Source organism: Poecilia reticulata, unplaced genomic scaffold, assembly GCF_000633615.1.
Source record: "Poecilia reticulata strain Guanapo unplaced genomic scaffold, Guppy_female_1.0+MT scaffold_221, whole genome shotgun sequence".
Classification (NCBI taxonomy): Eukaryota; Metazoa; Chordata; class Actinopteri; order Cyprinodontiformes; family Poeciliidae; genus Poecilia; species Poecilia reticulata.
Genome location: NW_007615024.1, coordinates 6,447 through 21,461, shown reverse-complemented (window position 1 = coordinate 21,461; position 15,015 = coordinate 6,447). Strand labels below are relative to the sequence as shown.

General features: G+C 36.6%; 1 protein-coding gene across 1 annotated transcript in view; it reads left to right on the top strand.

Annotated features, from left to right (window-relative positions):
- The first annotated feature begins 2,463 nt into the window (after positions 1–2,463).
- LOC103460286 (uncharacterized) overlaps positions 2,464–15,015 on the top strand; it is a 15,897-nt gene continuing 3,345 nt past the window's right edge. The window contains exons 1-11 of the mRNA XM_017303233.1: positions 2,464–2,521; positions 2,625–2,728; positions 2,806–3,078; positions 3,271–3,364; positions 3,474–3,541; positions 3,630–3,851; positions 3,947–4,009; positions 4,088–4,219; positions 4,304–4,348; positions 4,526–4,636; positions 5,740–5,785. Coding sequence (XP_017158722.1) covers positions 2,464–2,521; positions 2,625–2,728; positions 2,806–3,078; positions 3,271–3,364; positions 3,474–3,541; positions 3,630–3,851; positions 3,947–4,009; positions 4,088–4,219; positions 4,304–4,348; positions 4,526–4,636; positions 5,740–5,785 — 1,216 coding nt within the window. The remainder of the gene's footprint in view (positions 2,522–2,624; positions 2,729–2,805; positions 3,079–3,270; positions 3,365–3,473; positions 3,542–3,629; positions 3,852–3,946; positions 4,010–4,087; positions 4,220–4,303; positions 4,349–4,525; positions 4,637–5,739; positions 5,786–15,015) is intronic.

The window sequence follows — 15,015 nt, the reverse complement described above, 5'->3', positions numbered from 1 at the left end:
TTGACACAGTGGATCATAGCATCCTGATAAACAGGCTCCAACATCTGGTTGGGATGTCGGGCTGTGTTTTGAAATGGTTCACATCTTACCTGSTTCGTAGAACTTTTAGTGTGTCAGTGGGAAATGTAGTATCTGACCCTGCAGGGCTTTTGTGGGGTGTGCCGCAGGGATCGGTCTTGGGACCTGTTCTGTTCCAGCTGTACCTACTTCCTTTAAGCAGGGTCATTCAGAAGTTTAGTGAGGTGTCTTATCACCTGTATGCCGATGACCTTCAATTGTACTGCTCTTTTGAGCCTGGTGAGTCGCATAAACTTAGCACTCTCACCAGTTGCTTGGCCGAAGTGACAAAATGGTTCACTGAAAACAGCCTATTATTGAACTCCAGTAAGACCGAGACCTTGATTGTTGCTCCTGAYAGTGCTGTGCCTGGAATTAAGCAGCATCTTGGAAACTTGAGCTGCACAGTTAAAAGTAACCTGCGCAACTTGGGTGTCTTCATGGATGGAGCAATGTCTATGGAGCGGCACACAAATCAGCTTGTTAGAAACAGTTTTTTCCAAATTCGGAACATTTCCAAACTCCGTAAAATGGTGACTCACGGTGAACTTGAGATGATTGTTCATGCTTTTGTCTCATCGAGACTGGATTATTGTAACAGCCTGTTTACATGTCTTAATAAGAGGGAGTTAATGCGTCTGCAGGTAGTACAAAACTCTGCTGCACGATTGCTCACCTGCACCCACAGGAGGGAACATATCACGCCCATCCTCAAACGCCTGCACTGGTTGCCTGTATCTTATAGGATGTACTACAAAATCTTGGTACTGACTTTCAGAGCTCTTCATGGACAGACGCCAGACTACATTAAGAACCTCCTACAGCCTTATGTTTCGATTAGGAGTCTCAGGTCGTCGAATTTGAACTTGTTGACGGTTCCTCGGACCTTTCTTAAGACTCGTGGAGACAGATCTTTTAAAGCTGTGGCGCCCCGCCTATGGAATGAGCTACCTTGCACCATTCGATCTCTACATTGTATAGACACTTTTAGGAAACAACTTAAGACCCACTTTTTTAAACTTGCTTTTTAATGTAATATTGTGTTTTAATGTTGGTATGTTTGTTTTTAATTTGTTTTCAATTGTTTTTATTTTTATAAATTGTGCAGCACTTTGTGACTCTGGTCTGTGAAAAGTGCTATAGAAATAAAGCTTACTTACTTACTTACTTACAATATATGGCATATTTCAAAGGCCTTTTTAGTCTTTTAAAGTTACTAACAATTTTGTGCATGTAATCTGTAATTCTTCAGGCAATTGAATGTTTTTAATGATAGTCATATGAAATGGAATGTATGTTACAACAGCTTTCCAGAGAACCTAAAATTTTGCAGGTAACTCTTTATAGATTGCTTCATGGCATTATAGAGGGGCTCACAAGGAATTTAAGAGATATTGAATTCTTAGTTTTACTAGTCAACGCATATATCGTAAATGTTCATTCTAGATAGTCAAAATGTTGGTTTTTAAAGTGAAAATTGTAGACTTCCATATTGCTGGGTTGCAGACAAGTGTTATTTACCAGGCGGAGAATTCAGATGTTGCTCAGGAAGAGGATTTCTGCAGTTTAAAAAAATGCTTGCTAATAACATTAGCAGTCTGGGATCATCCAAGTTGGGATGTATAATTGTTGGCATTCAGGCCTTTGAAAATTTTCATTAGTCTTCTTGTATAAGATTAAGTTTGTAGCACCAAATGGTTATTTATAATTTATTTAATGCTGGGTAAATCCCCAATATTATATCAAGTCATTTTTGCCAAAACAATATGGATCATATGTTAAATTGACACCTTTAATTTTGAAATTTTTTAACTACACCGACCCATTTAGGGCTTAAGCACATAGCTATGATCCATTTTGCTCCGTTTTTAACTGGAAAAAACCAGTTACTGATTACCATCTGCATTTTGGTTCATTCAGGTTGTGTATCTGTAGTCGATATTTTTAATTAGTATAATACGTGATATTCATGAGAAACATGGTAGTATCCTCATTCAAATTTGAGACTTGATGGGTATTTTTTGGATTTAATTCATTTTTAAGGAAAATTAGGGGTTTTAAGCTGTGAAAGCTGCATTTTGAGGTTGCTTTTTTGTTTGCTTTTTAGAATTAACTATTTTAGTTGGTACATTTTCTACTGCTGGATTTCTTTTAGTGATTGTCATTTTTACATAATGTAAATTATGAAAGCTATGATTTAAAAAAAATAAATTTTATTTTTTATAAAAGCAATGGCAAAAATCTTTAAATTTGTGTAGTGATGTTTAATATTTTTTGTTTTTAATACATTTTTCAATTATATTGCTGTAATCATCTATAAATCTGTATGCCACTGAATCCTTTAATGTTTAAATGCAGATGCCTAGAGGAAAATCTTATCGAAGATCTGTTGCTGCTCTCCGACGAATGGAAACAGCTCGAGTCCGAGTAGGAATCCCAGTGACTTCCAGTGATTTTGTTTCACGTTGGTGTTTATTTTAATTACATTTTTTAAATGTGATATATTTGTATCATATGAAATATTCAGAGTAAAATACTTATTTATATTTTTGCTTGTTCTTCAGTAGGGAGTGGAACCGGCTGGCAACATCGAGTTAAAGACTGGCCCTCCAGTTCATTTACCAATCATTGTCACAAGCTTGTAATTCCGGAGGAGCGCTCTGATGGAAAAGTAAGTGTAATTAGAATTCATTTCAAATGGAATGTTTACATATTTCTCATCTTTCTATGTTTTTCTCTGTTTTAAAGTTTGTGCTGCTGATTGGTGCGTCTCATCTGCGATCGTTTGCTGATGGGATTGTTAAGATTTCGGATGGGTGCATTGATTTTGGAGTGATGTGCACTCCTGGTGCGTCTGCAGCTGACTTGCGCATTGAGGCCTACCACGCTGTTGTTCCCCGTCAGCCTGATGCTGTCTGTGTGACGGCTCCTTCGAATAATCTTACTGCATCCCTTAATCCAGAGGAAGCGGGAGAGGAATTTGAAAAGTACCTTTTGACCGTCTTGTATCGTTGGCCTAAGGTATGTCCTGTGTTTTCAGCATGAATGTAAAGCAGTGTTCATTAATTTTAGTTTGCAGAGACCACTTTCTAGCATGTTTTAGGTATTTCCCTTCTGCTAGACATATGTAAAATGCAAAGCAATGGTCACTGAGGAGTGGAATTGAGAAACGGTGATATAAGCATAAATGTCTAAATGGGTTGTTTTTCTTAGGTTTTTTGTACTGGCTTCCCCCTGCGCTTGACTGAATCCCTAGAGAAGCAGAACTTGTTTCAGCAAGAATTTCATCGCAGGGCAGCAAAGCTTGGTAGGTATTTAATACGTTTCTCTTTGGTAAAATGTATTATAGGTCTTTGTATGTTGTGTTTGGTGAATGGAATGTATGATTTTTTTTTTTTTTGTCCTGGTCTTTTCAGGTATCCCCTATTTTCCTGTAGCTGACTACTTTCCTCTGAAGCGTCCCAATCTGTGGAGCCCTGATGGCGTGAGTACATAGTCATTTTCAAAATAGGAAGGTAAAATTGTGCATTTCTATGGAATGTTAATTTTATCTCTCATTGTAATGTGTGCAGATCCACCTCAGCGATGACCACGGCATGCCCATTCTCCAGAAATTCATGTGGATGTTTGCTTATCGATATCTCGAAATATCAACTCCAAAGCCACCGGTACAGAGTCAGGCAGCTACTGGTTACAAGCCAAGATTTGTTCCTCGCATTGTCGTGAAAGGGGAGGAAAGAAGAGTCCCATCTTTGCCATCTTCAGAGTGGACTCTTGTGAGATCTGGCAGAAAGGTATCAATATATTTGCAGTTTCCTTGCAGTAGAAGAAAGATGTTTCTTTAACTGTTAAATATCTTAAACAATTCATATGTGCTCTATCTTTACAGAGGAACCACTCAGGGGAATTGGAATCTTCTGATTCACTGAAGACAAGGGTGGTTCATCACAAGGTATTTGAGGCTTTTAGCGATTTATAAGATCTAATTGTAAATGTTACTGGTATCTTAATTAAAATGTTTATTTTGCAGATTGATGGGACTCCAGTATCGTTAAGAAAGTGTTCCGTTCTGTTGAATCCTTCCCGTTTTTCACCTGATATCTTGGTTGCCATGGAAACGGTCTCTCCATCAGACCTTTCAGATGTTCACACAGGCAATGAGGTAATTTGCAGAAGACTGGAAGTACCATTTACCATCTTAGTATTTTCTTTTATAAAGAATCCAAACCTGAAATGTTTGTTATAGACAAATTCTGTGGAACATCAAAAGAAGTCAGCTGGGAGACAGCAGGTTTGTGAAAGCATAAGTTAATAATTTGTTATTGTAGAATAAAAGTATTTTGCAAATGAAGGTTTAATGTATAACAAATATTGAGTTGTGTTTTAACTGAAAACACGTTATATTGAATCTTTGTTGACTTTGTGCAAAGCAAGTTTAATATTTTGCTTTGGTCTCATTTGGTTTTAGGTTGAGGCTAAAGCTAAAGCAGCCAAGATGTCTGTCTGCAATGTGCTGCCTTGTGAATCTCAGGAGATGTTGAACAGTCTTGGTCTGTCGGCGAGTCTTCCCAGCCAGTTGGTATGTATTGTGATGTTTATCGTTGTGTGTAATAAGAAAAATATTTTCTAATTTTCATAAAATCTAATTTATTTGGAATAATACAGTATAACTTATTTGTTTAATGTGTTATGCATAATGTTGGATATGTTTCAATTCATAAGATTGAAACGTTACATGTAAATATTTTGCAAGGACAGATTATCTGTACAAAAAGTAACAAAGTGTAAGCAATTAATCAGAATCCCCTCAATGAATTACTGAAATGTCAATTGACTATTTAAGATAATGCAAAAGACATTTCTTTGGATTGTAACAATGTTTCAGATGAAGTGTTAGCTTGAGTAGATGTAGAATCTCTAAAATAAAGAGGAAATCTTAGTATATATTTTAGGCCAAAAATTCTCAAGAGATTGTGCTTATTTTGATTTGAACATAAATGCAGCAGAAAAGGGCGAGGTTTTCAATTGTGTTGGAAGTGTTTGTACATTTTTATTTTTTGGATGTAGCAGTTGTGCATGTCTACTTTCTTAAATACGTTTGAAGGTAATGTGCTAAATGATGTCATAGTTTACTGGAAATGCGTCATTTGTTTGGAGCTTAATGGTGACTGCTGTGTTAGCACAAATATGTATATAAAAAGTAATGGTACATGTGGTATACTATGTACAAAATGAAATATAGATGGGTATCATGTTTAATGTTATCTGATTTGTCTTTTGGAGAAAAAAGTAATGCAAGCTTGCTTTCTAACATATTTTAGGAAAAGAACCAGACTGTAGATAAGAGTTAGACTGTAGGGAATGTTTTGTGTCTTCTGACATTTATAACCAATTAACAGAATGCAAAGAAAAACACTGATTGCAGAACCACTGTAATACACATTTTAGCTGGAACCTCTCTACAATAATCTTTAATTGCTTGTACATGTTACGTATTTATGTTGTAAGAAATGCTAAAATGAAACATTCAAATTATGTGCATATATTTTACAATTATTTGAGATTATTGAATAACTTAAGTAATTGTTTTGTGCAGTTCCGCTAAGCATTTTTCATTTAAGGAAAAAGACTTAATAAAGTGAAAATATAAAAGTCTTAACGTTTTTAAAATTTCCATTCTAGACGCTTGAGAGGAATGATTGGCAGTGCACGCCGACGTCATCCAAAGGTAAGACTGATCTTTTATGTAGGTGTTCGGAGGGGTTGCAGTTGGCTCTTGTCCCAGGGACATTTTTTGGTAGTAATCGGTCTACATCTGGGACCCTCATGTCATGCAGTATTGTAGCCGCAATAAAACATCACATTTCTCCCATTTGTACCTGGAAGACGTCAGATGTAGATGAAGTCTCTGTGCAAGGTCGCAAGTTGGCGGAATATATTGCTCGAGAAAGACCCAGCATAGGCTCAAAGCCAGAGTTGTGCAAGTTGGTTCAAGATCAGACTATTTTTGGTGGAAAGTGGAATGTAGGAATTTGTGACATGGTGACATGTGATTTTGACCAGGAGGGGGAACTCTTTGAACTATTACAAATGTATTTGATGAGAAATGGAATGTGTATCTTTTCTCTTCATGATGCAACTACCTTGGTAATCCAGCATGGAGAGTACTTTGCTGTTGTAGACTTTGGAACACGGAATTCGGAGGGCTTAGCATTAGAATCTGGTACGCCTGTAGTGGTGTTTAACACAAGCTTACTTGATTTAATGGTTCATTTGAACAAACTTGGGGAATCCTTATATGCAACCGAATATGCAATCTATGCCATTTCTGTAAAAGAGATGTGCAGTAATATGGAAACATGCACAGCACTGACTGAAGACACACACTCTACAGATGCATGCCATGCTTCCAGTAGCCATGTTGCATCATTCAGTGGGTCATTTCATCAGGGTGAGGATCGCTTTACATATGGTGGACTTCAGTGTGCAGCCATTAGTCTTGTTGCTTTAACAAAGCACACACTGAAAAGCGTTTTTTCGTGGAATATTGAGATATTGGACAATGTAGTGACTGTAGGTGATGAGTTGTACACAGCTTTGCATGACAGCCATTTAATCAGTGGTGGACATGAGCTTCTTGCTATTCCAGACTTGCCTGAAAATATTCATGTTGATGGACAGCATTTTGAATGTTTTTATCATGCAGATTATGCTTCTGGAGATGTGGATATACTGGGAGGACAGTTAATAGAGGAGGGTGTGCTTACTACTCTCTGGGATGGATTGAGTAAGATGTGTGGAAAGTATGAAACCTGCTTTATGACAGTATGTGGCAGTACTTGTGCTCTCATCAGTAATAGTGGGCGTTATGCTATTGTAGACTCCCATCCACGTAACAATGAGGGCATGGTAGATGCACATGGTAAGAGCGTTGTTCTTTACTTTAACTGTATAGATGATGTCTTTGCATATCTTACAAGGCTTTCTGTTGAACTGAATGTCACTCAGAGGTTTTTTGAGATCAGTGGAGTTGATATTGTTCAGATGGACTCAAGTAAAAGTGTATCTGAACATTCAGTTGCTGTTCCAAGTAGCACTAGTCTGTTTGAAGGGAGCAATGGTGATATACAGGAGGATTCTTATGGAGGACCTTCATTCCAACTGCAAACATCAAACAGGGATGATGGTGATGGTGATGATGATATAGTTGTTACTGATGTCCAAAATAAGGAATTGTATTTTAACCCCATCTCTGGAGACATTGCACGGTCACTGTGTGGCAAGTTGAATGTAGAGTTTGAACGGGCAAATTCTGTATCTTGCATGGTTGGTGAACTGGGTGTGCCATGTATGACAGAAAAAATAGTAGGTGATGGAAACTGCTTTTTTAGAGCACTTAGTCAAGCTGTCAGTGGCAATCAGAAATCTCATCGCAAAATTCGGCTTGCTGTCACAAACCAGTTAAAAAAGAATTTCCAAATGTATACAAGTATTCTCAGAAATGAGTATTGTTCCATGTCAGAATATATTAGGACTTCAAGGATGCAATATGTTGGCAGTTGGGCAACTGAAGTAGAGATTCAAGCAGCAGCTGACTTTTTTGACATAAATATCTTTACTTATTGTAGTGATAAATGGCTTAAATATACATCTACAAACAGTTTGTGCAATCATGGTCTCTATTTGCAAAATATTAATGGTAATCATTATGAGAATGTTCTTTGTGTAAAGCAGCCCAAGTCACAAACATGTTATGGTTATTGCACAAATCAAGATGTTTCTGGGAAATGTAAAACTCGGAAAGCTATTGCAAAACAAAAAATCGCTCTTGTAGAGATGGTCAAAACTGAGAGTTTTGTGCAAGAGGAGTGTGTGGGTATTTTGCAAGATGATCAAGAGACTTTGCTATTTACTCCCCTGTCTGAAGTTACTGCTAAAACTCTGTGCAACAAACTAAAAATAGACTTTGAAGTTCACAATTTCCAACCAGTAAAATTGGGAGGGCCTTTAGGAAGTGTGTGTAAAACTAAAAATATTGTAAATGATGCTAACAGTTTTTTCAGAGATATATCTCATGTACTCAGCGGTTCACAGAATAATCACCATAAAATTAGACTTGCTGTAGTTTCATATATAACCAAGAATATAGAAGAATGTGAAGAGTTTCTGGGAAGAGATTATGCTTCTGTGTCAGAATATGTTAACCAGTCACAGATGAAGTACTTGGGTCACTGTGCTACCGAAATTGAGTTTAAATCTGCTGCAATCATGTTGGGATTGGACATTTATGTATTTAATGGCACACAGTGGAGCAAATACAGTTAAAATAACAGTAATTTTACTCATGAAGCTCTGTATCTTCAAAACTGTAATAATCATTTTGATGCTGTTATGTGTGTAAAGCAGGCTAATAAAGACTGTTGCTTTGAACTTTGTAATCCAAGTGGTTCATTACAGACAAAATCCATTCAAACAAGATCTTCCCAAGTACAGAAAGATACAAAACAAACTGTAACAAGCAATAAAAGAAACTACAGTTTTTCTATGTATTTAAGACAAAAAAGGAATGGGAAGGAAATGATCAAATACAAAACTCAAATGACATATATGCAAAAAGTAAAATTTAAGCAGAATAACAAATACAAGACAAATTTTTTATACAAGGAAAAGAAGAAAAACTCTAGTAGAACAAAATATCATGATGATGAGACTTATCGAAAAAAGGTTCAGCTGAGGACTATTAATAAATATACTAAAGACGAATCTCATCGAGAGAAACTGAAGCAAATTGGCATTGCGAAATATAAGAAAGACGAATCTTATCGAGAAAAACTGAAGCAAATGAGCATTAAAAAGTATAATGAAAATTAATCTCATAGACAAAAAGTAAAAGAATCAAGTAAAAAGCAATACCTTTATCCAGGACATAAGATGCACATAATATCAGATGTAAAGCTAAAAAGACGGGAGATTAAAGAAAAGTCAAAGGAGTTTGATTTTGTTGTTGCACAATTTTTGGAGAAGGTTAAAGAGGGGCCAAATTTTGTTTGTTGTGTTTGCTTTCGTCTGTTGTTCAAGCATCAGATATTGAACTGTCACAAAGACCAGTACAGAAAAACTAAAGAAATGTCTTTAATTGCAGATAAATGTATAAGTGACGATTATGTGCATAGGTGTGACGATGTGTGTGCATCTCCATGCACTCTTAATACCTGTCGAAATAGGCTGTATATCTGTTATTCTTGCCATTATAAAATGAGCAAAGGTCAAATACCCCCAGAAAGTTCATGTAATAATTTATCTGTTGATCCCATCCCACCTCAGTTGGCATGTTTGAATACTTTGGAGCAACACTTAATTGCTTTACATATACCATTTATGAAAATGTTGGCTTTGCCCAAAGGTGGACAAAATGGAGTGCATGGACCTGTTACATGTGTCCCTACAAATATAGTTGAAACTTGCAGCCTGTTACCAAGAAGTAATATGGAAGGCTCTTTGTTACCTGTGAAGTTGAAGCGTAAATTGACATACAAAGGTCATTATGATTATCAGTATGTCGATACAATGCATGTCCAGGAAGCTCTTTGGTACTTGAAACATTGTAATTCTCATTATAAAGATGTGGAGTTCAATGAATCTTGGATCAATGAGTTTTCTCCAGAAGAAAATAGTTCTGTTTTAATAAAGAATGAAAGTGTTAAAGAAGATGAGGACATGTCCATAGATGAAAATGATGATGACCTTTTACATGACAGACAGCAACACTGCATGTTCCAGGACACTTGTCTTATGCCAGTAGATATAGGACAAGAAGCTTTGGATCAATGTGTTGATAATGTGTTGAATATTGCACCAAGTGAAAATAATAACCCGGTTAAATTGCTTTCTGATTGTACAAATGAAGCAAAATGTTTCCCTGTTTTGTTTCCTTTGGGGTATAATACATACCATGAAAAGCGGCAATATCGTTTGACTTTAAGCCGCTACTTTAATAACAGACTTCTTCATGCTGATGGTAGATTTGCACGTAATGTAGAATACATCTTCTTTGCTCAATACATGTCAGAACTGGAGCAAGTTGTCTCTAAAGTGTCTATAGCATTGCGTAAAGGCACAAGTCCTACATTTCAAAATATGACTGAGGTATTAAAAAATGAGGACTCTTTAAATAAGTTGTTACAGTTTGATGATGGGTATCGCTTCTTGAAACCTATTCGAGGCACACCTGCCTTCTGGCAGTCGGCTCAACGCGACTTGCTAGCTTGTGTTAGAATGTTAGGAAAACCCACATGGTTTGCCTCGTTTTCGTCTGCTGATATGAGATGGAAAAATTTACTTTACAGCATTTTGAAGCAGGAAGGGTGAACGCAGACTTTGGAACAGTTGCAGTGGGCAGATAAGTGTGAATTGCTGCATCAAAATCCTGTTACTGCTGCCAGAATGTTTGATTTTAGATGGCATGTTTTTGTTAAAGAAGTTTTAATGTCTCCTTCAAATCCAATTGGAAAAATTGAAGACTACTATTATCGTGTAGAATTCCAGCAGCGTGGTTCTCCCCATTGTCATTGCCTTTTTTGGATTTCTGGTGCTCCAATTCTGGACAAGAACACAGATGAAGAGGTTACTGCATTTATTGATAAGTATGTAACATGTGAAATTCCAACTGAAGAAGATCCGTTGTTTGAAGTTGTTACATCTGTACAGCAGCATTCAAAACGACATTCAAAATCTTGTAAAAAGAAAAAAAAACGTTTGTTGTTTCATTTTCCCACGGCCTGCATCTTGCCGAACCTTTATTTGTCGCGGTGAAAAATATCAAGATCCAGTGAAGACTTGCAAATGCAATTTGGATAAAACTGATAAGGCAGATTGTGAATGTCTTAGCAAGGACAAGGAAAGCACATTTTAAAACCTATGGTGACTTTTACAGAACTGGTGTTATTGGATTTGTTGATGGAACAAAACATTCTGTAAAGTCTGTTGTAGATTTAAATAGGAGTGAATTTGAGTTGGAATCTGATCATTTTGAGGCTGTTGAAAATGTTACTGGTGATGTAATGCTGGAGGATACATGGGCTGAGTTGTGTCCTGAGGTTGAATTGGAACGCTTGGAGTGTGAGGAATTACAAAAAGAGAAACCAATAGAAAATGATGCTCAGGAACATATTCCTGATTTAAGTTCTAACCCTAAAGACATTTCAGTATTTGAGAAAAAACAAATGAGTAGATCTGAAGGCCTTGTATTGATTAGATCTTTGAATGAAAAACAGTTTTCTGTTTTTTATCAAATCCGGCAGTGGTGTTTAAATAAGGTTAATGGAAAAAATCCAGAACCACTGCACATATTTATTACAGGGGGGGCCGGTACAGGAAAAAGTCATTTAATTAAGGCAATTGAATATGAATCAAAACGGTTATTGTCCACTGTGTGTAGGTTTCCTGATAATACATGCGTATTACTGACAGCTCCCACTGGCATTGCTGCGTATAATTTAGAAGCGACAACAATCCACACCACTTTTTCTATTGGAAAGGATGTACGCCTACCGTATACTCCTTTGGGCGAAGACAAACTAAATTCCTTGCGTGTCAAATATAGTGATCTTCAACTTCTTATTATAGATGAAATATCAATGGTTGATCACAATCTCTTATCATATGTTAACGGCCGATTGCGTCAGATTAAACAAACCACGAAAGTATATGGGGGTATCAGTATAATTACTGTCGGCGATGTCTATCAGCTCCCCCCTGTTCGAGGTAAGCTGATATACGCTGAGGGTGTTGCCACAAATATATGGTCAGAGTTATTTCAAATTGTAGAATTAACTGAAATTGTGAGGCAAAAAGATGCTGTATTTTCTCAACTGCTTAACAGGATGAGAACTCACTCCAAAAGTACACCAATGCTGGCGGATGATATAAACATTTTAAAACATTGTGAAACGGGTGAGGTTAGCTCAGCCTTGCACATATTTGCGACTAATAAACAAGTGAGCGAGCACAATATTCATCAATTATATCAGACTTGTCCTGAATTTGTTAGAATTGGGGCACAGGATTATGTAAATGATAAAAAAACGGAAAATTGAGGTTGTTAGAAGGGAGTCATGCAAAAGCTTCAAATACCTGCTTATCAGAAGTGTTGTTATTGGGCAAAGGAGCACGTGTTATGTTGTGTAAAAATGTGGATGTTAATGATGGTTTAGCTAATGGTGTTCTTGGTACTGTGACAGAAATATTAATACCTGAAAAGGACAAGTTTCCTAAAGTGGTGTATGTTAAATTTGATGATGATCGTGTTGGCATTAAGAAGAGGAGGAGTTGCCACTATGTATCATCAGATTTGGCTGGATCCACAGCGGCGGCTTGCGGCGGCAATTTCCTCTCAAGTTAGCATGGGCATGTACTGTACACAAAGTTCAAGGAATGACTGTTGAGGAAGCTGTTGTTTCTTTTAGTAAAATCTTTGCCCTGGGACAAGCTTATGTGGCCGTGAGTCGTGTTAAAAGTCTTTCAGGTTTGACAATTCAAGATTTTGATGAAAAGAGGATATATTGTAAGGATGACATTGCTGTTGCTCTTGAGGATATGAGACCCCTTTTGAGTGGATCTATTCAGTTGGACCGATTTAACAAATCTCCTTTTACTGTATTCCTGATGAACGTGCAAAGTTTATCTCGGCATGTAAAAGATTTGACTTGTTTTACAGAGCATTGGAAACCTAAATGTGTTGCTGTTACAGAAACATGGTTGACTTCAACTCAAACTGATACAGTAAAAATTGATGGTTACAGTTTCTCCAACCGTCCACGACATTTATCTTATTCTAACAGGCATCCACAATTGAGTGTGTTGCAAGACCAACAACATGGTGGTGTTGGCATTTATTGTGCAAATGACATTGAATTTGAAGTTCTGCAGCAGCCAGAGCTGAATTTGGAGTGTTTGGTGTACCGGTTTAGTCATTTAAAAATGGTCCTTGGGGTAATTTATCGCCCACCATTATATCCTCTGTCACTATTTAAAATAAATTTACAAACTTTGTTTGATTGGCTTGAGAAACAAAGCGACACAATAGCACTGATTGGAGATTTTAATGATGATATTTTGAAGTCATCAACTATCTCAAAATTTATGTCTGATAAAGGATACCTACAAATGGTTGATGAACCAACCACTGAAAAAGGTACCTTAATAGATCACGTTTATGTTAAATCAGAGAAGCATAAAGTTGAAGCCGTAGTTGTGCCTACATATTTTAGTGATCACGAGGGAGTAATGTGTGTTTTTGAGCAGTTGTAATTATGTGATGTTTTGAAATATTTGTTTTTTCTTGATGAAAATGAATTAAAAAATGTTTAAGACTGCAAGACATTGAGCTACATTTGAAAGAGTGATGGCACTTACAAAAATTGGGCACTTTAAACACTAAGCAAAGCCACTAACTACATCTTTACTTCTGTTGCTCAAAACATTTTGATGGTTAGTCTGTGAAGCAGTTGTTCCATATGCCGCACTTAAACGGGCAGTGGGCAGCTGTTTTCACATGGATGGCCAAATAGGTATCCTTAGGCTTGAAAAGTGAAGCAGTTGTTCCATATGCCGCACATAAACGGGCAGTGGGCTGCTGTTTTCACATGGATAGTCAGGGAATAATTAGAAGATACCCACTCCAAGACGACTGCAGCTGTCTCCGAACTACTGCCTCCTCAATTAAATTTGGTTAAGCACATTAATAAGAGGGAAAGACAGGGAGCAAAAACAAGGGATGCCCACATCCCAATTACACACACCTGACATACAAAAGGAAATGGGGAAAGATAAACCAAACCAAGGGGTCTTTGAGCCCCGCTTGCACTCACAACACTTGCATATCTACACCACACAATCATATCAGATTCAAGTTCACTGATCAGAGGAGGACAGTTCCTACATAAAATTGGAATTTAAAACCTCTCCTTAGAAAAAGGTTTCGTTTCTTGCATTAAGTCGCCATTTATTAAGCTTTGACAGATGAACAATTGGATACAGACCTAAAAGGAATAATGAAAAAGCAACATTTTAATAATTGGCATATTATTGATATTTAATGTCCCTTTGGGATCAATAAAGGATTTTTGAATTTGAATAATGATTAATAGCTTTAAATCTTTGAAGGTGTTCTTAATGCAGGGTTTGCTTTACCTTGTCACATAGCACAAAAAAAGCAAAGGCAGTTTATTGGTACTTCCATTTGTGGAACTGGGTTCAATTCCCAGGGCTGCCCGACTACATTTGTGCTGACGATTGAAGGTAAAAAAAAATTAAAGTATGAAACCTCATAAGCTTTAAATATTTTTAAAAAATTATATAAATTAACAGTTTAACATTTTTTCCTTAATCTAAAATTGGGAGTTAAATAGAAAAATATCTGCATTTGCTTTATGCAATGAGTCCAGATAATTTTGCAAATTATCATGTTTAAAATGCCTCATATTTAAATGTACAAAAATGAAATCCAGGTGTAACTAGAGCTTTTTAACAAACATTTTAGCATTGCACTATTTGTTTTGAAATAATAATTTATGGCTACATTCATTACAAAGCAAAAACAAATTTGAAGGAGCATTTTAGCAAGATTGTAATATAAAATCATACACAGGAAAAGAGTTGAAATGTACAATTCCACAAATTGGTGGTCCAATTCTAGCTTTCTCCTGTTATGTTTAACCTACTATTGTTCAAATAATTGACAGGTAAAGAGTTTATCATTTTAAAAAAATAGTTTGTATGATGTGACTTTTATTGTACAACCATGGAACACATTGAAAACAAGCATGAAATTTGAAACCTCTTCTTAATATATATATATATAAAAAAAAAAAAAATTCCCTTCTCACCCTCCGCGGGTGGTCTGTTTCATCCTCTGAGCTCGGGTCCTCTACCAGAGGCCTGGGAGCTTGAGGGTTCTGC